We start from the raw sequence: 24513 nt of genomic DNA, 5'->3' as shown, positions 1-24513 counted from the left end.
TGGTACAAACTTTCTGAAAGGCAGTCTGGCAACGTGTGTGTGTGTGTATGTGTGTGTGTGTGTGTGTAACTTAAATAACATGCACACATATTCCTACTCAAAACAATGTAGAATGAATCCCACTATTTTCTCTGCCAGTTACATCCCAGCTCAGGCATTTTGTTCAGTCCTTGATGCTGCCATTATCTAGAGAGACAGACAAGCTCATCCAGTAGAGTGGGACTGGGTTAATGAGAAAGCTAGAAAAATTAATAACAAAATATTCATGCCTTTCACCCAGCAATTCCATAAGTTTCTTTTTGTTTCTTTGTTTTTAATTCCATCAACTGCTAGGAATTTACCCCATGGAAGTAATAGGTAAGTGATGGAAAGATTAATATGTAGGGATAAATTAATGATAAAATATTCAAGTCCTTTTAACATGTCTTCATCATTCTTTGAGCACCTCTTATTTTTTTGACGTAGAGAGATGTTTTAGACTCATCTTGTACATTTCTGTCTAAGCCCTAGAGTTAGCCATTTCTCCAAGAAGTTGTCCATGGTTCCTTTTAGGGGAGAATGATATTTAGAAACTGACATCTGGGTGCCCCAAATGCTTATTGCTGCTTCCAGGCCTTCTCAGTGAATAGAACTAGGGAGCATATGTACACACACACACACACACACACACACACACACACATTCTCATCCCTTTTTACATCTGCCATTTCTATACTTACGTATATTGAAATCACAAATTTGCACTAACATATCCAGTTCCAATATAATACCACATACTTATTTCTAGTTTTCTTCCTTTTCTTACTTGTACCTCTTTTCCAAAAGTGAGAAACCTGGTTCCTGTTGTCCTTAATGTATTTACTTACTTGTTCAGTCCTCTGTTCTTACTTGTTCAGTCCGTTCCCTGCTCCATATGCGAATACCCTACTCACACTGCTTGGGCTGTAGCTCCCATCAGTGTGCTGCCGCTTTCGCTGTCCTCCACTGGGACACCCTCCTCACCCTGTTCAGGCTTCCATTTCTGTTCTGAGCCTTCTCCACTCCTCCATAGGCATGCCTCCTTACTCCACTGAGGCTCCAGCATCCTGTTTCAGGTTGTCCTCCTATATGTGGTTACTCTCACCTGCTAGGCTCTGACACATTTCTTACTGAGCCACTCCTTTATAGCAATGCCCTCCTTACCTGATTGGTCTCTGATACCTCACCCTGGCTTGCCTGCTTCACCCCAGTTGACATCCTCTTCACCCCATTTGGACTATGACTATCCTACCCAACCTACTCTGAAAAAGATGCCTACCTTGTTTGGCTGCACCTAATGGTTTTGAGCTCAATTTTTCAGTTAGGGGAAGTATAAATAGGAATTAAAAGCAAAACAAGGCCTGGTGCAGTGGCTTATATCTGTAATCCCAGCACTTTGGGAGGCCGAGGCAGAAGGATCACTTGAGTCCGGGAGTTCGACCAGCTGGTGCAACATAGTGAGACCCTGTCTCTACAAAAATAAAAACAGGCGTTAGCTAGATGTGGTAATGTGCGCCTGTGGCCCCAGCTACTCCAGAGGCTGAGATGGGAGGATCACTTCATCCCAAAAGGTCAAGGCTGCAGTGAGCCATCATCACACCACTGCACTCCAGCGTGGGTGACAGGGCAAGACCCTGTCACAAAAATAAAACAAAACAAAAACAAGAGGCCGGGCGTGGTGGTTCACGCCTCTAATCTCAGCACTTTGGGAGGCCGAGGCAGGCGGATCACCTGAGGTCAGGAGTTCAAGACCAGCCTGGCCAACATGGTGAAACCCTGTTTTAAAACAAAAAAACAAAAAACAAAAACAATAGCCTTGAGCACAGTTGAATATTGATATTATCTGATTAGTTTTCTTAACCTGGAAAAGGTGTTGCTTATTGGCTGTTAGTGATAGTGAAAAGTCAGGTCCCATTGGTATCAAATATAATAAGTATTTTAAAAGTGTAAGAAAAAGGAAAGACATGATTAATACAAATTAGGAAAGGCAAAAGGAATGAGACCAGAGTCTAAAAAAGTAGCTGTGGGTATTGAGAAATGGACTCAGTAGTAAAGGAGAAAATGCACAGCATTGTGAGAAATTTAGTGAAAGGATGGCCAGATGTTTGCTTCATTAATTTCTAAATATGGCACTGTATTGTACAATAATTAGCATTTAAAATTTTGTGCACAGGTCATACAAAGGGTATATTATAGTTGTAATGTAGAATAACTAAAGGTTATATCTACTTCATATATTTACACACCAAGAAAAGGGAATATGCCATTCTTTTAAAATAAGTTTTAAGTCTTCAAGGACAGCTTTTTTTCCTAGAGAATATTAACTCATCTAGAGCTCATCAATCTTATATCATTCCAATTAAGATGCTGTTACGATTATATATGTGTGAAATGAAGTTACCCTCTCCTCCTGTGTTCCCTAATTGCATCTAGTTACCAGGCTGAAAATGTCAACATGATTTTTAATTCATCTTTTTTCCTATGCTGCCCACTTCCAGTCATTTCCTCTTCTGTTAGTTCTAACAATTTAATGACCTGCTGTTTATCTCTTCCTTGCATTCCACCACTAGCTGCTTCAAGCTTTCTTTATTTTCTGTGTGGGTATTTGCATTATCCTCAGTTGAATTCTGTAAACATTTTGGATGTATCTTCTGCATTTTTTCCTTTGCTTGTCTGTAGCACCTCCTTGTTATAGGTAGCTAAATTAGAGGTAGTTATGTTCAGTTGAGCTCTAAAAGCTAAATTCAGGAGTGTTAGAGAAGGGACTGTGGTGAATTTAGTGCCTGCCCCAAAATGCATGTTGAGGGTATTGTTGTCATGCTGAACTGGGGGCCAATCTTTGCCATATCTTTACTTCTTGTAAGAGGAGGTGGAAACTCATATTTTTATGTGAAATCTTAAAATTTTCTCACCTTTCTAAGATACTTCATCAATAAAGAGGAGTCTGACATTGCATTTTAACGTATAAAAGACTGAGAAGTCCTACATAAACTAATCTGTGGAAAAATCTGGACTCCTTAGTCTGTCCTAAGTGACTCTACCATTTGACTCCAGGCTGCCATTCACTAGTGTCAGAAGAATGTGCTGGATATTTTCTCTTTTCACTAGGGCTGTTCCCTTAGCCTGGAATTTCCCCATGTTTTCAGCTTCATCCCTCACTCACTTTCCTGGCTTTTGAGTTTGCGTTTCATAACAGGTACATTTATGGTGTATACCTTTGCCATAAAGTTTTTGTTGTTATGGCAAGATATAACTGTCTTATTTGTAGTTGTTCATGGATTGGACTTGTCTGTTTTCATTAAACTGGGACTTCCTTGAGGCCAGGAACCCACTCTTAATACTGTACCATGTACCTAGCACAATGCGTAGTGGATGGATAGTAGACTTTTCGTAATAGAATGAGTGATTAACTGAGCAAGTGAATGAAGGCAGGTTGGAAATAAACTGAACGTTATGGAGAAACAATGGTTTTCTAATTTGTCTTCCTATCTCTAGTCACCTTTAGTCTATTCTGTATATATTTTCTAGTACAAGTTTCCTGTAGGAAATTTTTGTACTTGTTATTCTTTTATTCAGACAATATCTGCAGCTCTCCGTTGCCCAAAGAATAAAGTCTGTACTTTGTACTGTGATATTTAAGAGGTTCCATGGTTGAGCTCCACTTCTGCTTTAGAGTTCATCTCCTACCCTTTACCTTATTTTGCCTTTCCCTTCTAGCCAAATCTGATCACTCATTTGTGATCAGACCCTTTTGTGACTTTTGTTCAACTCTCACTTTTGATACTAATATTTCCCCACTTCAACTTATTGCAATCTTAGTACTCTTTAAAGCTCAGCTCAGAGTTCCCTCTTTGTTTAACCATTCCTTAACTCTTAAAATGGAAGAAATGGTGTCTTCCTGTCTGATCCTGGTGCATTGTGGCTCCCTTAATCGACTATTAAAATTTATCTCATTTTATAGTTTATGGATATGCTTTTTTTGTCTTCTGCTGGCTGGGGCAGGGACCTTAAACTCAATACTTTGCATATAGGAGGTATTTAGTACATGGTTTTTAAAAATTAAGTTCTTATATAGGATTTTTATTGATTTCATATTTGTCAAGAAATTTAAAATTGATGTTTTTAAAGTAATTAAAATACATATATAGAAAATAGTGTGGAAAGATACGGTACCAAGGTGTTAACAGTGGAATTATGGCTATTTTAAAACTTACTTTTTGCTTGTCTGTTTTAAAAATATTTATATAAGGGGCGTATATTGTTTTATAATGGAGAAAAATGCTCGTAATTTAAATTAATTGCTCATAATTTAAACATCAATCACTTGATGTTCAAGATTTTGTTAGTAAATGAAACCTCTTCACCTAGATAAAATGAATAGTAACATTTGATGAAGTATTATGTAGATCTGGTATTAAATATGTATTAATATGCTGCTGAATGCCAAAAATGCTTAGAAATAAAGATAAGAATTGTAACAAGACTAGGCACAGTGGCTCACACCTGTAATCCCAGCACTTTCGGAGGCTGAGACAGGTAGATTGGGGCCAGGAGTTCAAGACCAGCCTGGATAACATGGTGAGACATTGTTTCTACAAAATATGACAAAAGTTAGCTGGGTGTGATGGCACATACCTATAGACCCAGCTACTTAGGAGCCTGAGGTGAGAGAATTGGTTGATCCTGGCAACTCAAGACTGCAGTGAGCCATGATCGTGCCACTGTACTTTAGCCTGGATAATAGAGGGAGATCCTGTCTCAAAAAAAAAAAAGAAAAGAAAAAAAAAGAAAGAAAGAGTAAAAGAAAAAAGGAAAGAATTGTAATAAGATCATTATTTGGGCAAAATAGAACTAGCAGAGATTATAATAGTGTTAAGTGACATAAACTTATAATATACAAAATAATGATGTGTGATTAATGTGAGTTTATTTTTCCTGTAAGATTATAAATAGGATGGTTATGGGGAGCCAAAGGTAAATATTTGTTTATCTCTGTAAATGTAATGTTTTATGTAAATATGATTTTTTTTAAACCTTTTAACTCACCTTTGAAAACAACTTGAAATCTAAATAATTAATTTTTTTTTTTTCTCTCCTCTAGGAATCAAGGAAGGACTGAGGTAAGATTATTTACATGGAAATTTTACTTAAAACATAAGACTATCTTTTCATTAGTAACAGTGAAAAAAGAGCATTTGAATTTTGGAAAACTCTACATCAGGTGATGGTTAGGAACATATAAAGGTATAAATGCCTCTCGTGTGTGAATGAATGGACTCTTTTCTAGTTATTCATTCTCAGAATTTTTCTTCTTTGACCTACATTTTCCCTCTCTTGGTACCATGAAAAAAGCATTTTGAAAGAACACCTACTATGTCTTTTTATTCTAAACTTTATTTTTGAGCTAACCATTCAAAAATAATACCATGTACTCATATGGTTGTCATTAAGACCTATAAAATAAATATATCCTCTGTTTTGGGGAATGTTTAAGCTTTTCAGCGTAAATAGTTAACTTCACCCCTCAACCTTAAGTACAATTGCTTTCTTAATATTATTATTATTATTATTTTTTTTTTTTTTTTTTTTGAGACGGAGTTTTGCTCTTGTTACCCAGGCTGGAGTGCGATGGCGCGATCTCGGCTCACCGCAACCTCCGTCTCCTGGGTTCAGGCAATTCTCCTGCCTCAGCCTCCTGAGTAGCTGGGATTACAGGCACGCGCCACCATGCCCAGCTAATTTCTTGTATTTTTAGTAGAGACGGGGTTTCACCATGTTGACTGGGATGGTCTCGATCTCTTGACCTCGTGATCCACCCGCCTCAGCCTCCCAAAGTGCTGGGATTACAGGCTTGAGCCACCGCGCCCGGCTTACTTTCTTAATATTATTAAAATACTCACTTATTCAGCAATATTATTTTCCTCCTATGTGCCATGCCCTATGTTAGACTGTAAGGATACAAAAGATAGTAAGGCATGATCCCTTGACCTCCGACCTCAGAGATTTTAGGAAAAAAATCATCTTTTTTTTTTTTGAGATGGAGTCTTGTTCTGTCATGCCTGCCTGATTTTTGTATTTTTCATAGAGACAGGGTTTTGCCACGTTGGCCAGGCTGGTCTCAAACTCCTGACCTCAAGTGATCCACCGGCCTCAGCCTCCCAAGGTGCAGGGATTATAGGTGTGAGCCACCTTGCCTAGCTGGAAAAAATAATCTTACTTCTGTTTTGGAAAGAGTTCTTCAGCCACAGACCAGAGAAAACATGAAATCTGTCTTTTTTCATAATGGTAGATTAGCCCCATTGTTCTTTTTGTTTTTGTTTTTTATTTCTGTATTATTTTTAGTAATTTTTATTTTATTTAAGGGGTACATGTGTGAGCTTGTTACATGGGTGTATTTCATGATGCTGAGATTTGGGCATATTTATTCTGTCACCCAAATAATGAACATGGTAACCAATAGGTAGTTTTTCAACCCTTTGTTCCCTCTCTTCCTCTCTCTTTTTGGAGTTCCCAATGTCTGTTGTTTCCATCTTTAGGTCTGTGTATACCCAATGTTTAGCTTCCACTTGTAAGTGAGAACATGTGGTATTTGGTTTTCTGTTTCTGTACTAATTCACATAGGATAATGGCTTCCAGCTGCATCGTTGCTGCAAAGGATGTGATTTTGGTGCTTTTTTTTTTTTTTTTTTTAGCCCCATTATTCTGACAAACAGGAATAGATTGTCCCTCTTTTGTTTTTTTTTTAAGAGACAGGGTCTTGCTGTGTTGCCAAGGCTGGAGTGCAATGGCTATTCATTGTGAGCTATAGCCTGTAACTTCTGGCCCAAGGAATCCTCTTGCCTCAGCCTCCCAAGTAGCTGAGATTATAGGTGTGCACCACTGTGTCCAGTTTACATTCTCTTTTTATGATCAAGTATTAAGGAATTTTTTTTTTTTTTTTTTGAGATGGAGTCTTGCTCTGTTGCCCAGGGTGGAGTGCAATGGCGCCATCTCGGATCACTGCAACCTCCGCCTCCCAGGTTCAAGCAATTCTCCTGCCTCAGCCTCCCAAGTAGCTGGGATTACAGGCAAGTGCTACCACACCCGGCTAACTTTTGTGTTTTTAATAGAGACGGGGTTTCACCATGTTGGCCAGGCTGTTCTCAAACTCCTGACCTCTCGTGATCTGCCCATCTCGGCCTCCCAAAGTGCTGAGATTACAAGCGTGAGTCACCGTGCCTGGCCAAGTATTAAGGCTTTTTAAATAAAGTTAAAGTGTTTAATGATATTACTGGAAAACACATTTTAAAAAAATTTGATTTGTAACTAAAATTTTTTTTTTACATATACTTTGAATATAAAAGTCTGTTATAATCTCTGGTTAATGTGTCTATTAGGTGTCATTTACTTTGAATGAGGATCTTGCAAATATTCACGATATTGGTGGAAAACCGGCTTCAGTCAGTGCTCCTAGAGAACATCCATTTGTCTTGCAAAGTGTCGGAGGACAGACATTAACAGTATTTACTGAGAGCTCGTCAGGTAAGTGGGAATGGAATTATTTAATGTGATTCCCGTACATGTTGTATAGATTTTCTGTCTCAACATACATTCCCGTTTGCTTTTTTAAGGTCATTATCAAGTCTGTTCCAGCTCTCATTTTGTCTGCCTCTGTTCTTCATACCGTGCCGCTTCTCTGCTCTGTGTCTTTTCTTGTGATTAGTGAAATTTTGGCCATTACTTGAGAAGGGTTTAATTTCCATTTGGGATATGAAGATATAGAACAAAGCAGATGGAAGAATGTGGTTCATTAAGCTGCCTTCTAAGATGTTGAAGAAACAGTATTCTGAATTTTGCCAAGATAAGGTCATCCTTGCTTGTTTTAGTAAATTGATATTCAGCAAGTATAAGTTGTAGTTAAAAAATACTGCTTGATATTAGGGAATATTTTAGTCTGAGTTTTTCATCTTCTTTGCTTTGTATATCAAGAGGCCCCTTTTATTGCACAGACATTAACTTTTAATTGATACTGGTACTGGCTTCCAAGAAGGTACCACATAGAGTTTTAAGATTGTATGTGTTTGCAATGAGATATTTTAACAGTTCGATAAATCAGAAGCAAATGTTTCCACTTGTGAATTAAATACAGAGGGAACTTTCTTGTAGCACACATTTAGCATGACTATATTTTCCTCGTTTTGGGATTTTTATCTTTCATTTAGTTTAGAATACTATTAAAGCAATAGGCCACCTCAGTTTAATGGAGCTAATTTTCTCGTGTCTAGTTCAAAAAGCTTACTGATAAAAGAAAATATTTGTGCTTTTGTTGCATTTCATCAAACATTTCAAAGAAATTATAGTATGTTAAGAATACAATTGTTTAAAAAAAGGAACATTTTCCTAAATTTTTTTGTGGTATCTTGGATTACCAATAGCTACATAAAATGATCTAAAAAATTGTTCTTTTTTTTCTTGGATGTACAATATAACAAAATGGTAAATTATAACTCTTATATTGTTGAAGGCAGAAGGTTGGTTTCACTGCAGTTTTTTTTTTTTTTTTTTTTTTTGAGACAGAATTTCGCTCATTACCCAGGCTGGAGTGCAATGGTGTGATCTCGGCTCACCGCAACCTCCGTCTCCTGGGTTCAAGCAATTCTCCTGCCTCAGCCTCCTGAGTAGCTGGGACTACAGGCACGTGCCACCATGCCCAGCTAATTTTTTGTATTTTTAGTAGAGACAGAGTTTCACCATGTTGACCAGGATGGTCTCGATCTCTTGACCTCGTGATCCACCCGCCTCAGCCTCCCAAAGTGCTGGGATTACAGGCTTGAGCCACCGTGCCCAGCTTTCACTGCAGTTTTTTGATGCTGTAATAATTAGTAGTATAGTAGTATGGGAGGCAGATGTTAAACTAAAATGTTAAAGTAATGATATCTTCAACACATCCATTTTACACTAGGGAGGATTCAACCCTTCAGCAAATATTTATTGCATGCTACATTGTTCAGGGCATAGTATAGGCCTATCTAAAGAATCTGATATTTGTCTGAAATTAAAAGCATATTTGAATGTATGTTAAGAGTTTTAGTTTTGCCTGGACGCGGTGACTCATGCCTGTAATCCCAGCACTTTGGGAGGCTGAGGCGTGTGGATCACCTGAGATCAGGAGTTCAAGACCAACCTGACCAATACAGTGAAACCCAGTCTCTACTAAAAATAAAAAATTAGCCTGGTTTGGTGGCAGGTGTCTGTAATCCTAGCGACTTGGGAGGCTGAGGCAGGAAAATCACTCGAACCCGGGAGGCAGAGGTTGAAGTGAGTCAAGATCATTCCACTGCACTCCAGCCGGATGAAGAGGGAGACTCAGTACTCTCTCCCCTCCAACAAAAGAGTTTTACAACTCTATACCTTTTGATTGATGGGATTTAATAAGATCTATTGAACCTGTGAGATTTTCTCTACTTTTGCGATTGTCCCTAGAATGGAAGAGGCTTGGCACCAGGATAGTAAAAAAAAAAAAAGGCATAGCCTTGATCAAAGTTTGAGTTAGAGAAACTTCGACTTTTTTGGTAGAAAAAAGTACCCTATTTCAGATTTTTTATATCTTATTGACTAATTTTTTTAAAGCATGATTTATTCCTGGTACTTCTACAAAGACGGTGCTTTAGAAAGCTAACATTTGTTAGCCTCAAAATTCGTCTTCCATTTTACATTTTAAAAATACTTCAGTGTTGTGATCTCTTTGAACATTTCATGTTCACATTTCTGGCTACAGGGTACTCTAAAGGGAATGTTGTTTTATAAGGATTATCTTGGCAGGGATATGGAAGAGAATTAAGATTGCTTTCCTTATTCTGGGGCTTGGACAGTATGTTCTTGCTTTGTAGAACTGATAATACAAGTGCAGTCCTAAGTTGCTATTAGTTATAATACACTGTAACAGTTTTTTGCTTCTTAACCTCATTATTTCTGTTTCAAGTCATTGTTCCTTGATTCTTTGCACCTTTCTGTTTCTTAATTTCCTCATTTATGAAATGAGGATAATAGTTTATTGACATTTATGTGATAATATGAATACATTTAAACACTTAGAACAATGCTCAGTATTTAATGAATGCTCAAATATTAGCTGTTATTAGTATTGTACCTTATTTTTAAACACTTAAAGTTTCAAGTTTATTTGAAGGCACGTGCATACATTTTAGCTCAATCTGGATGTATATCACTTGATAAAATTCAGCCAATAGGGATTTTTATATTAAATGTTGCTCAGTTGCCTACATGACTAAGAAAAAAGCTCTAGAATTGTTAGTAGTTTATCTCCTTTGAGGAGTCTTATGGATTTGCTATTTCTAGTCATTAAAGCAGCAGTTCTACAAGTGGGTTCCTTGGATCTCATGGAAGTCATAAATAGAACAGCAGGGGCTGTGTGACTGCTGCGACATATTTAAAATGTTAGATATATGTTGTATATGTGTGTACTTTTCTATAGGATGGTACCAGAGCTTACATTGGCATCTCAGAGGAATCTCTGGCCCAGAAAAGCTATAGAACCATTACCTTAGTGTTAACCTAGGTTGGTTATGATCCTGCCAAAGTATAAGTGACCAAGCCATTTTACAGGGAGTAAACAGTTGATTTTACATTGAAATATAAATGAGGTAGGCATTATTTTGAATATTTTTCACATTTTTCTATCAAGCATAAATCTGTACCTGCTTTTCTTTTTTTTTTTTTTTTTTTTTTTTTTTTTGAGACAGAGTTTTGCTCTTGTTACCCAGGCTTGAGTGCAATGGCGCGATCTCGGCTCACCGCAACCTCCGCCTCCTGGGTTCAGGCAATTCTCCTGCCTCAGCCTCCTGAGTAGCTGGGATTACAGGCACGTGCCACCATGCCCAGCTAATTTTTTGTATTTTTAGTAGAGACGGGGTTTCACCCTGTTGACCAGGATGGTCTCGATCTCTCGACCTCGTGATCCACCCGCCTCAGCCTCCCAAAGTGCTGGGATTACAGGCTTGAGCCACCGCGCCCGGCTGTACCTGCTTTTCTAGGCTCTTCATTTGTTTTAAATAGTGCACAGGTCTATAAAATGTAGAGTTAGTAAGGAAGCTTGAAACCACATTTGAGTTCAATATGTTAGGAGTTTTAGTTTTAATAACTTTACTCCTTTTAATGTGATTTTGCTGTTTTTTGAGAGGCTCCTTTTGAGCCCATTTTCCTAATGATTGAATTTGGTACATTTGGGTATCTTTCAGGGAGAGGGAATTAGAGGGGACTGATGGTAAGTTTACAGTGTTTTCTCTTTAATTAAAGTAATCTGCATGTCATCAACATTTTATATAAACCCAATTAATTTGTTTCTAGTTCAATATTCCTGTCTGAGAGAATATATTTTATTTTTATGTGCTATTTGGGGTTAACCCTTCTTCTACCTCTGCTTTCCTCTGTGAAATTCAAAATGATGTTTTAATATTTCTCTGTTATTTTCATGGCACTCTCTCTTATCCATTACTTTTATCTCTGTGGAAATATCTCATGTGCTTGGCCTTACGTTTCCCTACCTTGGGTCTTCATTTTAGTATTTTTATCTACTATTTCTTGGTAGCTATAGATAATTTCTATTTTTTTCTGTCTTTGGCATCCCTACTTTTATTCAAAGTTAGATTTTCTTCTTTTTTTGTTTTTTCTTTGAGACAGTGTTTCACTATGTTGCCTAGGCTGAACATCTGGGCCCAAGTGATCCTCCCACCTCAGCCTCCTGAGTAGCTGGGACTACAGGCACACACCATCATATCTGGCTCTTAGATATTATTCTTTATAACTGCCAATTCTAGACAAAAATGTTCATTCATCTGTTCAATAGATATTTTTGGTGCTAAGCCTTGTGCTAGAATAAGATTAGACTCCTGTCCAGTGAGGCAACTGGTATGTGAATAAATGCTACAAGTGCTCTAATCGAGTTATGTACAAAGAGGAAAAAAAAGCATGTGTACTTTGCCTGAGGAAACTGGCTTCAGAAGTGGAGATAATATTTGAGCTGGACTTTGAAGTATATGAATAGAAAGAAAGATAGTGAGGATAAAATTTATTTTTCTAGCCTTCACGGATTGAATTCTTCACTTTATATTCTTTTACCTGTCATCCTCTGTCATATCTATCTAAAAATTCATTACAGCAAAAAACCTAGTTGTGGGTGTCATAGTCTAGGTTAGAGATGAAAAAAGTTTGAACTCATGCAATGGGAGTGGAAAAGATGCATCATATTCTAGGCATAATAGAGGTAATTTTCTTTTTTTAAATCATTTTTGCCATCAGGTAAGTCAACCAGAATTAGAGGTTATTTTGACAGCTTTTGGTGATTATTCAGCTATGGGGAATTGGAAGATCGAGAAGTCTAGAATGGTTTCCAGGCTTTTTTTGGCTTAAGCACCTGGATGGTTAGAGAAACCATTACTGAGTTAGAAAATACTGAAAGAAATGGTCAGGGATAGAGCTGATAACAGTAACTTTTTTTGCTTTCATTTTTTATTATCTTTGACGCCTTTGTAGCGGTTCATTAACTCAATAAATTAATATTTGTGCCTGATTTTTTCAGGCCCCCTTTTAGGCTTGGGATACTTTAACAAGCAAAGGCTCAACCCTTGTGGTCTTCCATTCTCAGGGGGGCTCAGAGTGATTGCTGTAGTTATTACTGTCATATCTACCTCTCAGGCATCAAAAGGGAGGCAAGAGGGGGAAGGTAAAGGGATTTTTTCTTTTCTTTTTTTTTGCATTTTAGGTTTTGGGGTACATGTGAACAACATGCAAGACTGTTGCATAGGTACACACATGGCAGTGTAATTTGCTGCCTTCCTCCCCATCACCTATATCTGGCATTTCTCCCCATGCTATCTCTCCCCAACTCCCCACCCCCCGCTGACCCTCCCCTATTCCCCACCCAACAGACCCCAGTGTGTGATGCTCCCCTCCCCTCCCTGTGTCCATGTGTTCTCATTGTTCAACACCCACCTATGAGTGAGAACATGCAGTATTTGATTTTCTGTTCTTGTGTCAGTTTGCTGAGAATGATGGTTTTCAGGTTCATCCGTGTCCCTACAAAGGACACGAACTCATCATTTTTTAAGCCACAGATGATTTTTTAAACTTTCTCTTGGCTAATCAGATTAGCTCAGTACTATATTCTGTGACACTTGGTTAGCCACCCTCTATATATATTGCCATGAGACATAGTCCCCAGAAAAAGTAGCAGCTAAGATTATTGATGGTAGCCTGCCTTATTTACTTTCAAGCTTGAATTGGTTAACACATACCAATTCCACGTATGACTAAGCATATCTTCGTTTGTATTTGAAGAACAAAGCATAGCAATGGAAATGCTCTTTGAAGATGCTGAATTACCAGTCCTTTTGAAAACTTAACTGAAACTATAGAATTTATCATTTGTTCTGTATGGTACTATCTTGCAAGCGTAGTAAATGAAAAATAAAGGTATGCGTTTTCTTTTCTGTCTTTTTTTTTTTTTTTTTTTTTTTTGAGACAGAGTCTCACTCTGTCACTGAGGCTGGACGGCAGTGGCAGTGGTGTGATGTCAGCTCACTGCAACCTCCACTTCCCAGGTTCAAGCGATTCACCTGCTCAGCCTCCTGAGTAGCTGGGACTACAGGCGTGCACCACCACGCCTGCCTAATTTTTTTTTTTTTGAGATGGAGTTTCACTCTTGTTACCCAGGCTGGAGTGCAATGGCGCAGTCTCGGCTCACTGCAACCTCCACCTCCTGGGTTCAAGCAATTCTCCTGCCTCAGCCTTCTGAGTAGCTGGGATTACAGGCACGTGTCACCATGCCCAGCTAATTTTTTGTATTTTTAGTAGAGATGGGGTTTCACCATGTTGACCAGGCTGGTCTCGATCGCTTGACCTTGTGATCCGCCCGCCTCAGCCTCCCAAAGTGCTGGGATTACAGGCGTGAGCCACCGCACCTGGCCACTAATTTTTTGTATTTTTAAGTAGAGATGGAGTTTCGCCATGTTGGCCAGGCTGGTCTCCAACTCCTGACTACAGGTGTGAGCCACCACGCCTGGCCATGTTTTCATTTTTAAGTTGGATTGTTGGGTGCTTATGGGAAACATCAATCTGGTGCATTTCCTTATTTTTTTGGGAAATATTGTATCAGGTATATGATTTTGAGAGGTTTGAATTAAGCCTTTTGTATATGTGTGCTTATAAGCATTCAAAGTATTTTTTCATTGAAATTTTTTTCTTGTTACTGGGTTAAAACATGAATTACACTCTGTTTCCTGAATTGTCACCAGATGTATATTACTAATTGCTATGTAGTGGGACTTTCCTAGACTTTATTTGCCTTATCTATCATAATTTAATATTGTCATCACTTTAATGTAGCATTTCTTAAACTTTTTGGTCTCAGGGCTCTTTTATATATTACATGCTAACATTTTTTTTTTTTTGAGACGGAGTTTTTCGCTCTTGTTTCCCAGACTGGAGTGCAATGGCGCGATCTCGGCTCACCGCAACCTCCGCCTCCTGGGTTCAGGCAATTCTCCTGCCTCAGCCTCCTGAGTAGCTGGGATTACAGGCATGCGCCACCATGCCCAGCTAATTTTTTGTATTTTTAGTAGAGACGGGGTTTCACCATGTTGACCAGGATGGTCTCGATCTCTTGACCTCGTGATCCACCCGCCTCGGCCTCCCGAAGTGCTGGGATTACAGGTGTGAACCACCGCGCCTGGCCCCCACATGCTAACATTTTTATTTAAAAATCTATTTTCCAAAAAAAATAGTGAAGAGAGTGCCATTTCGCAGATATCATTAATGTCTGGCTTAAAAGACAAGCTGGATTTTCATCTTCACTTCTGTATTCCATCTATAATGATCTGCTGTTTTGGATGAAGTATCTGAAGAAAGTATCTTATAAATACAGAGTTGGAAAGGGAGGAGTAATTAGTAGCATTTTCACGTAGTTGTGGACATTCTTCTTTTGCTACTACACTAAAACTCTGCAAGTGGTAGTTTAGGTCACTTGCAATATGGAATCTGAAATTTGATCAGCAAACCCTTTATACTGTCTTAAATTAAATTCACTGGTCTGTCTTGTATTTGGAATGAATCTTTTACCCAGAGATGATTTTGTAGCATCATATATCCATCATCTGGAGACTGTTGGTTCCTTGAATTATGTAGTTCTTTTGAATGTTGACATGTTTCATTATAGAATATCAAAAATTCACATTCATTAGCCTCACTACTGATTTTATCAGAAAAGTCCTTAAGTATAGGGAGCTGTCAAGCTTATGGTGGTAGATACAAGTTCTTCAGACTTTAATTTTCACTTAAAAGTTGAATTTTATTAATGACAAATTCTGTCAGCTTTTTTTTTTTTTAAAGGATGGGCTTTTTTCATTGATTTTTGAAAAAATATCTTTCAGATACTTGAGTCTGAATAATTATGCTTTATCTGTCAGTCATTCTTGCAAGTAACAATGGTCTTCCACAACAAAAGTAGCTAGCTCAGTGCTCAAACAGTTGCAACTGTGCTTTTCTTTCAGGCAGTCATCTTACGTTAGTGTCCAGCAGAAGCATTTCATGTGTATTTGCCATTTGGTGTCACAGGATGTTAAGGGATGCGTACTCAAGGGTTGAAATTTAGTAAAAACAGTTTTACTGTTCATCAAGGACATTCTGAAGTGAAACAGACTCTTTAAAAATTTGCCAGTGCTGGGTGGTAAAGAATATAGTGGTATAGTTTGGTACCACTGCCTTGATTTGTGGTTGTACCAGTAGCTTTACCCACTGTTGCTTTTGCACTATCAGCAAATATCAACACAGTGACAAGGGCAATTACATATATTAAGAAAATATTTTGACCTTGTGAACACACAGTCTTGAGGACCCCTAGGGATCTATAGACTATACTTTGAGAATGCTGCCAGGTGCAGTGGCTCAAGCCTATAATCCCAGCACTTTGGGAGGCCGAGGCGGGTGGATCACGAGGTCAAGAGATCGAGACCATCCTGGTCAACATGGTGAAACCCCATCTCTACTAAAAATATAAAAAATTAGCTGGGCATGGTGGCACGTGCCTGTAATCCCAGCTACTCGGAGGCTGAGGTAGGAGAATTGCCTAAACCCAGGAGGCAGAGGTTGCAGTGAGCTGAGATCGCGCCATGGCACTCTAGCCTGGGTAACAAGAGTGAAACTCCGTCTCAAAAAAAAAAAAAAAAGAGAATGCTAATTTAGTGTGTTGTAGTGTGAAATGATTGCAAGTTCCTTTTTTTTTTTTTTTTTTGAGATGGAGTTTCGCTCTTGTTACCCAGGCTGGGGTGCCATGGCGCGATCTCGGCTCACCGCAACCTCCGCCTCCTGGGTTCAGGCAATTCTCCTGCCTCAGCCTCCTGAGTAGCTGGGTTTACAGGCACGTGCCACCATGCCCAGCTAATTTTTTGTATTTTTAGTAGAGACGGGGTTTCACCATGTTGACCAGGATGGTCTCGATCTCTCGACCTCGTGATCCACCCGCCTCGGCCTCCCAAAGTGCTGGGATTACAGGCTTGAGCCACCGCGCCCGGCCTGCAGGTTCCATTTTAAAATACCTGGTGAAGTGCTGATCCCTTTTTATTGAGATGGCCTGCCCAGCAGAGACACTCCTCTCTCCAGTGCTTCTTAGGGGAACCTCATTCATAACAATGAATTGCATGCCTATTTCAGTGTTTATTGCTGGTTTTAAGAATACAGGGGCCAGGTACATTGGCTCACACCGGTAATCCCAGCACTTTGGGAGGCCAAGGCGGGCGAATCACTTGAGGTTAGAAGTTCAAGACCAGCCTGGCCAACATGGTGAAACCTTGTCTCTGCTAAAAATACAAAAAATTAGCTGGGTGTGGTGGTAGGCTTCTGTAATCCCAGCTACTCGGGACGCTGAGGCATGAGAGTCACTTGAACCCAGAGGGCAGAGGTTGCAGTGAGCCAAGATTGCGCCGTTGCACTCCAGCCCGGGCAACAAGAGCAAAACTCCATCTCAAAAAAAAAAAAATACAGTATATATTTTTTAACCAGATTTGAACCACTTTTAAACTATTTCTTTTAAGCATGTATTTGTTACACATTACACTTCTGTTGGTGGTTAACCTACCTTTGCCCGTACTAGCTTATTTAATCTCACAACTGCACAAGGGAGAGACTTTTAAAACATCTTCATTTTGCAGATGATATGACAGAAACTCTAAGAGATTGTGTGACTAGTCCCTATTTCCTGATATTTAGAAATATATTGTTAAAATAGTTTCTTTAAGTAGATAATAGAAATCTTGCGAGGTCTGCCTGGGTAGATGCTCTGTGGTGACTCCAGGTTGTCTCTTTCCTCAACTGCATTTCACAGGGCAGCCATCTTGAAGTCCCATTCACCTTGGCAGCTAGTGGTTCTTTCTCACTCTCCTGGTAAAGGCCCTACAGAAGGAGTAAGGAAGCTGTTTTTTGCTTACTCCTTTGATTAACAGCCTTGCCGCTGAACATTTGGAATCATACCAGTTTCTGACAATCTTATAGTTGTGAGGAGGAACAAACAGGAACAAAAATGTATGAGTTTGGTGTTTATTTTGTGAACTGCCACCAGGGTTGTGGCTGACTGCAGAGATTTAGTTTTGCATTTTACTGCCAACTGCCTGAGCCAGGCCTACTCTCTGAAAAGTTGAACCTAATAGCAGAAAATGTTCCTTTATTTAGTGGTTAGCAAGAGACTTGTAAAAACAATGTTTGTACTCTTCGTATTCAGGTATTCATGCATAAATATGTGGTAGTTTTAATAATCTGAGGATGGGGTAACAAGGATTAAAGGAAAAAACAGTATAGGATAATATTAAGATTTGGAATGATAAACTTATTAAAACTTAACGATTTACTCTCCAGTTTTTTAATTATGAAATATTTCAAACCTACAGCAAAGTCTAGTGAATAGTATAACCTATGCCTAACAGCTATACTTTGTACGTGTTGACATTTGCCATATTTCTTTAAAGCTAGAAAACATTTTAGATTTCTTCTCCCCTCCAACCCTTACCTCACTTGGTAGAGGTAACTATTGTCTTGGAGTTGGCATGTATTATTGTCACTCATTGTGACTAGTCTGCAGTTGCCAAAACAAAATTTTTATAGTTTAACTGGTAAAAACCAATCAAGTTCCTTAGAGATGTGTTAGGCAGTGTGCTCCAAATTTCTAGCAATTATAGAAGTCCAGTGTTTAGTTTGAGTAGAGATTTTTTTCAGTGTAGGTTATATCTTGACAACCCTTTTTTTCTTCTGTTTCTGTAGTATGTGAATTAAATGTTTTCTGGAATTTTAACATAAAATAGGTGATCAAAAGTATTGTTTTTTATTTTGGCAATGTCAATTTTTATTTTAGTAGTTTCTTCTTCTTCATGTATTGTGATAATTACACTGACAGTGTTGTTGTTGTTGTTTTTGAGACAAGGTCTCACTCTGTTGCCCAGGCTGGAGTGCAGTGGCACCATTTCGGCTTACTGCAACTTCTGCCTCCCAGGTTCAACCAATTCTTGTTCCTCAGTTGCCCGAGTAGCTGTAGCTGGGATTACAGGCATGTGCCACCATGCCTGGCTAATTTTTGTATTCTTAGTAGAGACAAGGTTTCACCGTGTTGTCCAGGCTGGTCTCCATCTCCTGGCCTCAAGTGATCTGCCCACCTCAGCCTCCCAAAGTACTAGGATTACAGGAGTGAGCCACTGCGCCCAGCAACTGACAATGTTTTGAATATGAAATAGTATTTAGAGTATTCTTTCTCAGAAGACTTGATCTCTAATTTATGCAAAGAATATTGACACATTATTTTTTTCTTCAGTTTTATTTATTGCTATGAATGTATTAATGTGACCTAAACTTTTAGTTACCATATTCATGAATTCCACTTAAATTTCATGGTCTTAAATTTATTGAAGTTTGGGTTTTGATTCTACTAAATAAATATCTTTATTTAGTATCTCTGTTTTCTGTATATCTTTGTTTTGATTTTTATGGAGAATGTCAGAAAGCATCATCAGGTTTTTACTTTTATTGTATGTTGTATTTACCTATTCCTAAAATTCTGTGATACTCAGCTTTGATCAAACCTGTCTATTTCATATTTCGTAAAACATTTGGGAAGAACTTAGGCAATTCTTGTCCTATCTGGAGAAAATGACAGGCTATACAAATATATTTTTCTTACTTTTGATTTTCTGTAGCTTTCAGTTTATAAAGTTGGTTCTTTGTTTGATTCGTTGTATACTTAAAATCTTAGGAATAACTTGATTTCTTTGCAAAACCAAATGTAGCATAGTAAAATCAATTAAAAATGTAAATTATGCTGGGTGCGGTGGCTCACCTCTGTAATACCAGCAGTTTGGGAGGCTGAGGCAGGTAGATCATGAGGTCAAGAGATTGAGACCATCTTGGTCAACATGGGGAAACCCTGTCTCTATTAAAAATACAAAAAAAAAAAAAAAATAGCTGGGCATGGTGATGTCTCCATAGTCCCAACTAATCTGGAGGCTGAGGCAGGAGAATCACTTGAACTGGGAGGCAGAGGCTGCAGTGAACATCAAATGGATTGTTTTCAGATTGCATCAAGTTAAAGTTAAGCAGATAAGTTGAGAAAGAAAATCTTGTCAGTGCAGTATGACCAAACTCTAGTGAGTAGGGGGCTTTAAAATAAAAGTTAAAGTAAAATAGTAGCAGGTGGTATGAGAATTCATGTGATGAATGGAATAAAAAATGTTATTTAACTTCATAGAGTGAATATGAATAAGGACTATATTGCTATATCTCAGTATAAATATTAGGGACATTATATACAACTTGTATACAAGCCTCAATTTAGAGTATGAATTTCTTTTCTGGAATATTGATCAATAATTGAAACCAATTTTGTTGTAAGTTGAATTTAAAATAAATCTCTTGCAAGTTAGGTCCGTTCATTTATCTTTAGTGCAAAAATGACTAAACATGTTTCAGTTCTGAAAGAAAACCTTATTCTTATATGTTCCTATCAGCTGTTAGATAGACACCTCTGTGGCCTGCACAGAGGTGAAACTCTGGTAGTGGCCAGCATATATTGAAGAAAAAGAAATACAGCTGAAGTCTTTTTTTTTTTCCTTAAAGAACTTCATGTATGTGTATCAGTTCACAGATTCTTGATTATACAGACTGTATCATTAGCTGTTTGAAAAGAAGAAAGAGTAAAAAGCCCTGCAGGCACACATTATACGTACTATTCTTACTTTTTTTTTTTTTTTAAGATGGAATCTTGCTCTGTTGCCCAGGCTGGAGTGCAGTGGCATGATCTCAGCTCACTGCAACTTCCACCTCTTGGGTTCAAGGAATTCTTCTGCCTCAGCCTCCCAAGTAACTGGAATTACAGGTGCCTGCCACCACGCCCTGATACTTTTTGTATTTTAAGTAGCGATGGGGTTTCACCATGTTGGCCAGGCTGATCTCAAACTCCTGACCTCAAGTGATCCTCCCACCTCTGGCCTCCCAAGCCTCCCAAAGTGCTGGAATTACAGGCATGAGCCGTCACGCCCAGTCTCACTTTTTTCCCCCCCTCCTCTGAAAGAGTCTTTCTTGAAAATATTTTATGGTTGAAAGTTATGGCATTTTCTGCTTACAGAGGAAGAAAACAGTACACCACCCAGTGTTGTTTACAGTTCGGTTTCTTTTATATAACTATGCAGAACTCAGTGACTGTGATGATTTGACACATTTTTTTCCTTACTGTATAACTTACGTGCCATCCTTAGACCTTTCTTGAGAGAACACCTCTACTGTTTAGCAAAGAAAAAAGTTGGGTTTAGAGCCCTTCTCAACCCTTTCTCTGCTGCTTCAAGATGAAGGCTGATGTTTCTTATATTCACAAGTTAGGGACAGACTCCTATAGATTAGGGGCTGTGGCATAGATGCCCCAGGTGTTGCCGGTGTTTACCCATAGTCTCCTAAGACTTTGCCATTACTGTGCACACTAGCCAACTTCTACATCTCAGCAACTTTGTCTCTTTTCTTGCTGAGAGCTTTTCTTGCTGCCAGCTATTCTGCCTGCCTAGAGGGCAGGCCAGAAATGTCAGGATATTAACACTTACTTGGGGGTGGCATTCAGCCAATATCTGCCAGGAGTTGGTGGATAAACACCCAGCTCCTTTAACCCTCAGGTGGGATGACTAAGGCACATGTCCACACTGTTTGCCAGAGTACTACAGCAGGATTAAGCAAGTTTTCGCCTAATATCCAGCTGGTACTGGTTTTCTACACTCATCACTTTAGAGGCCCCTTTCTTCCTTTGTCTCTTTACCAATCCTCAGTGTTTTCTGACAAAGTACTTGAACTTTATTTATTTATTTATTTATTGAGACAGTGTTTCACTCTGTCACCCAGGCTGGAATGCAGTGGCGCGATCTCTGTTCACAGCACCCCGGCCTCTGAGGCTCTAGTGATTCTCCTGCCTCAGCCTCCTGAGTAGCTGGGACTGCAAGTGTGCCACCACACCTTGCTGGCTTCCTTCCTTGCTTCCTTCCTTCCTTGCTTCCTTCCTTCCTTCCTTCCTCCTTCCCTCCGTCCCTCCCTCCCCTCCCTCCCCCCATCCAGCTACCTCAGAATGTGACTGTTTGCAGATAAGATCTTTAAAGAGGTGATTCAGTTAAAAAGAGGCAGTGACAGTGGGCCCTAATCCAGTTTGACTGGTATCCTTATAGAAGAGGAAATTTGGACAGTTAGGAGAGATAGACCGGGCATGCACATGCACAGTGGAATGACCATGTGAGGAGACAGCAAGTGAGTAGCTATCTGCAAGCCCAGGAGCTGAGCCTTAGAAGAAACCAAAGTTATAGACACCTCGATCTTGGACTTCAGCCCCCAGAAACTATGAGAACATACCTTTCTGTGTTTAAGCCACCCAGTCTGTGGAAATTTGTTATGGCAGCCCTAGCAAACTGATATGTGTGATTTAATAATTGTGATTTAAGTTTTTGAACTAAGATGTCTAGTTGATGGATTTTTAGAAAAATTTACTTTTTCTTGTGTTTTGCCTTTTATTTACTAAAAATTTTTTTTTTGAGACAGAGTTTCGCTCTTGTTACCCAGGCTGGAGTGCAATGGCGCCATCTCGGCTCACCGCAACCTCCGCCTCCTGGGTTCAAGCAATTCTCCTGCCTCAGCCTCCTGAGTAGCTGGGATTACAGGCATGTGCCACCATGCCCAGCTAATTTTTGTATTTTTAGTAGAGATGGGGTTTCACCATGTTGACCAGGATGGTCTCGATCTCTTGACCTCGTGATCCACCCGCCTCAGCCTCCCAAAGTGCTGGGATTACAGGCTTGAGCCACCGCGCCCGGCTTATTTACTAAAATTTGAATTGAAAACCCAAATGCCCATTGATGATAGACTGGACAGGGAAAATGAGGCACATATACACCATGGAATATTATGCAGCCATCAAAAACGATGAGTTTGTGTCCTTTGTAGGGACATGGATGAACCTGGAAACCATCATTCTCAGCAAACTGACACAAGAACAGAAAATCAAACACTGCATGTTCTCACACATAGGCGGGTGTTGAACAAGGAGAACACATGGACACAGGGAGGGGAGCATCACACACTGGGGCCTGTTGGGGGGAAATAGGGGAGGGCCAGTGGAGGGTGGGGAGTTGGGGAGAGATATCTTGGGGAGAAATGCCAGATATAGGTGATGGGGAGGAAGGCAGCAAAGCACACTGCCATGTGTGTACCTATGCAACAGTCTTGCATGTTCTTCACATGTACCCCAAAACCTAAAATGCAATAAAAAAATTTTTTTTTAATTGAAACATAACCTACAGTTAAGAAAACTGCACAAATCGTAAGTTTATACTGTTGATGAATTCTCACAAAGTGAACACATCCCTGTAACCACCACCTGGGTAACAAAAGAACATTGTCAGCTATGCTTTGATTTTATTCATGGATCCAGTGTCAGATTTTCTAGACTAATCTTTTATGTATCTTCAGTAACGTATTCCCCTTTTAACCTATATTACTGTTTGTTTTTAACCTTCACGCATAAGTTTTACTTGTACACAACCAGTATTGTTTAGAAATATTGCAATATTAGAAATAATATTAAGCTTCTTAAGAATTACGTTGTTAATACAAACCAACTAAACCAACCAGAGTTATAGTTCCAACATTTATTTATCTTTTTTTTAAAATAAGAGACTGGTTATTTATTTATTTAGAGACAAGGTCTTGCTCTGTCACCCAGATTGGACTGCAGTGCTGTGATCTTGTTTCACTGCAACCTCTAACTTCTGGGCTCAAGCGATCTTCCCACCTCAGCCTCCCAAATAACTGAGACTAGAGGCACACACCGCCACACCCAGCTAATGTTTTAAAAAAGTTTTTCGTAGAGACTGGGTCTCACTTTATTGCCCAGGCTGGTCTCAAACTCCCTTGCCTTGGCCTCCCAAAGGGTTGGGATTATAGGTGTAAGCCACTGTGGCCAGCAGAGCAGAGACTGGTTATCTTTGTAAGACTCAGTCTGGTAAAATTTATCATTACATAGGCTCCAATTAATTTTTCTTTCTCCCTTTTGACATCTTTTAAAATTTTTTTCTTACAAGGCTTAGAAGGAAATAAAAGCTTTTGTGAAAAGTGAATGCCAGTTGAATCAGTGATGCCGGTAATTTATTTGAATTACTTTTCATGAGTTTTACAGTCTTGAAATCGTTTCCAACAAATGACTTTTTTTTTTTTTCCAGCTAGTGAGGTACTCTGTATGCAGAGTATTTTCCCCTTTCCCCTTGAAACCGTCTTTCTGAGTAAATTATATTCTAATGGAAAGGTTCTATGGCTTTGAAGTAGTTATTCCTGAATGCTGGAAAATGTAGAGAATCTGCATTCAAGAAAGACTAGGGGCTACAGTCATAAAAAAGATCAGAGGTGGTATCTGAGAGAACCATCATGAGATCAGAAGAGGAGTTCGTGAAGGAATTGGAGAAGTCCAGTTGCAGAGAAGGGTCGGAATGAAAGGGATGTGGCTGCCAGCTGACTGAGGGGAGATTGTAATGAAAGCCCAGTGAAGGCAGTAGCAATGTTTCATACTGGGAGGGCAGCAGAGAGAGTGGAAGAAGATCATGGTGGTCAGTTAAAATGGTAACAGGCGGTTGGCTGGGGCAGCCACAGAAGTTGGATAGGTAGGCAGCAATTTAGAAGAGAGAAAGCAATGTTGCTTGCATGTGGTGACATAGCTGTGAAAAACGCTGGTGTCTAAAACCATATCTTTTTTTTTTTTTGAGACTCTCGCTCTGTCATTTAGGCTGCAGTGCAGTGGCACGATCTCAGCTCACTGCAACCTCCGCCTCCCAGGTGTAAGTGATTCACCTGCCTCAGCTTCCTGAGTAGCCAAGACTGTAGGTTCATGCTACCATGCCTGGCTAACTTTTGTATTTTTAGTAGAGACAGAGTTTCACCATGTTGGCCAGG

General features: G+C 39.2%; 1 protein-coding gene across 1 annotated transcript in view; it reads left to right on the top strand.

The window, feature by feature from the left end:
• The window catches only part of GTF2F2 (general transcription factor IIF subunit 2), a 129055-nt gene that overhangs the window by 14514 nt on the left and 90028 nt on the right, over positions 1-24513 (top strand). Inside the window, exons 3-4 of the mRNA XM_003934364.4 lie at positions 5120-5138; positions 7395-7539. Coding sequence (XP_003934413.1) covers positions 5120-5138; positions 7395-7539 — 164 coding nt within the window. The remainder of the gene's footprint in view (positions 1-5119; positions 5139-7394; positions 7540-24513) is intronic.

The sequence above is a fragment of the Saimiri boliviensis genome, chromosome 16 (assembly GCF_048565385.1).
Source record: "Saimiri boliviensis isolate mSaiBol1 chromosome 16, mSaiBol1.pri, whole genome shotgun sequence".
Classification (NCBI taxonomy): domain Eukaryota; kingdom Metazoa; phylum Chordata; class Mammalia; order Primates; family Cebidae; genus Saimiri; species Saimiri boliviensis.
This window is presented reverse-complemented; position numbering and strand designations above follow the sequence as displayed.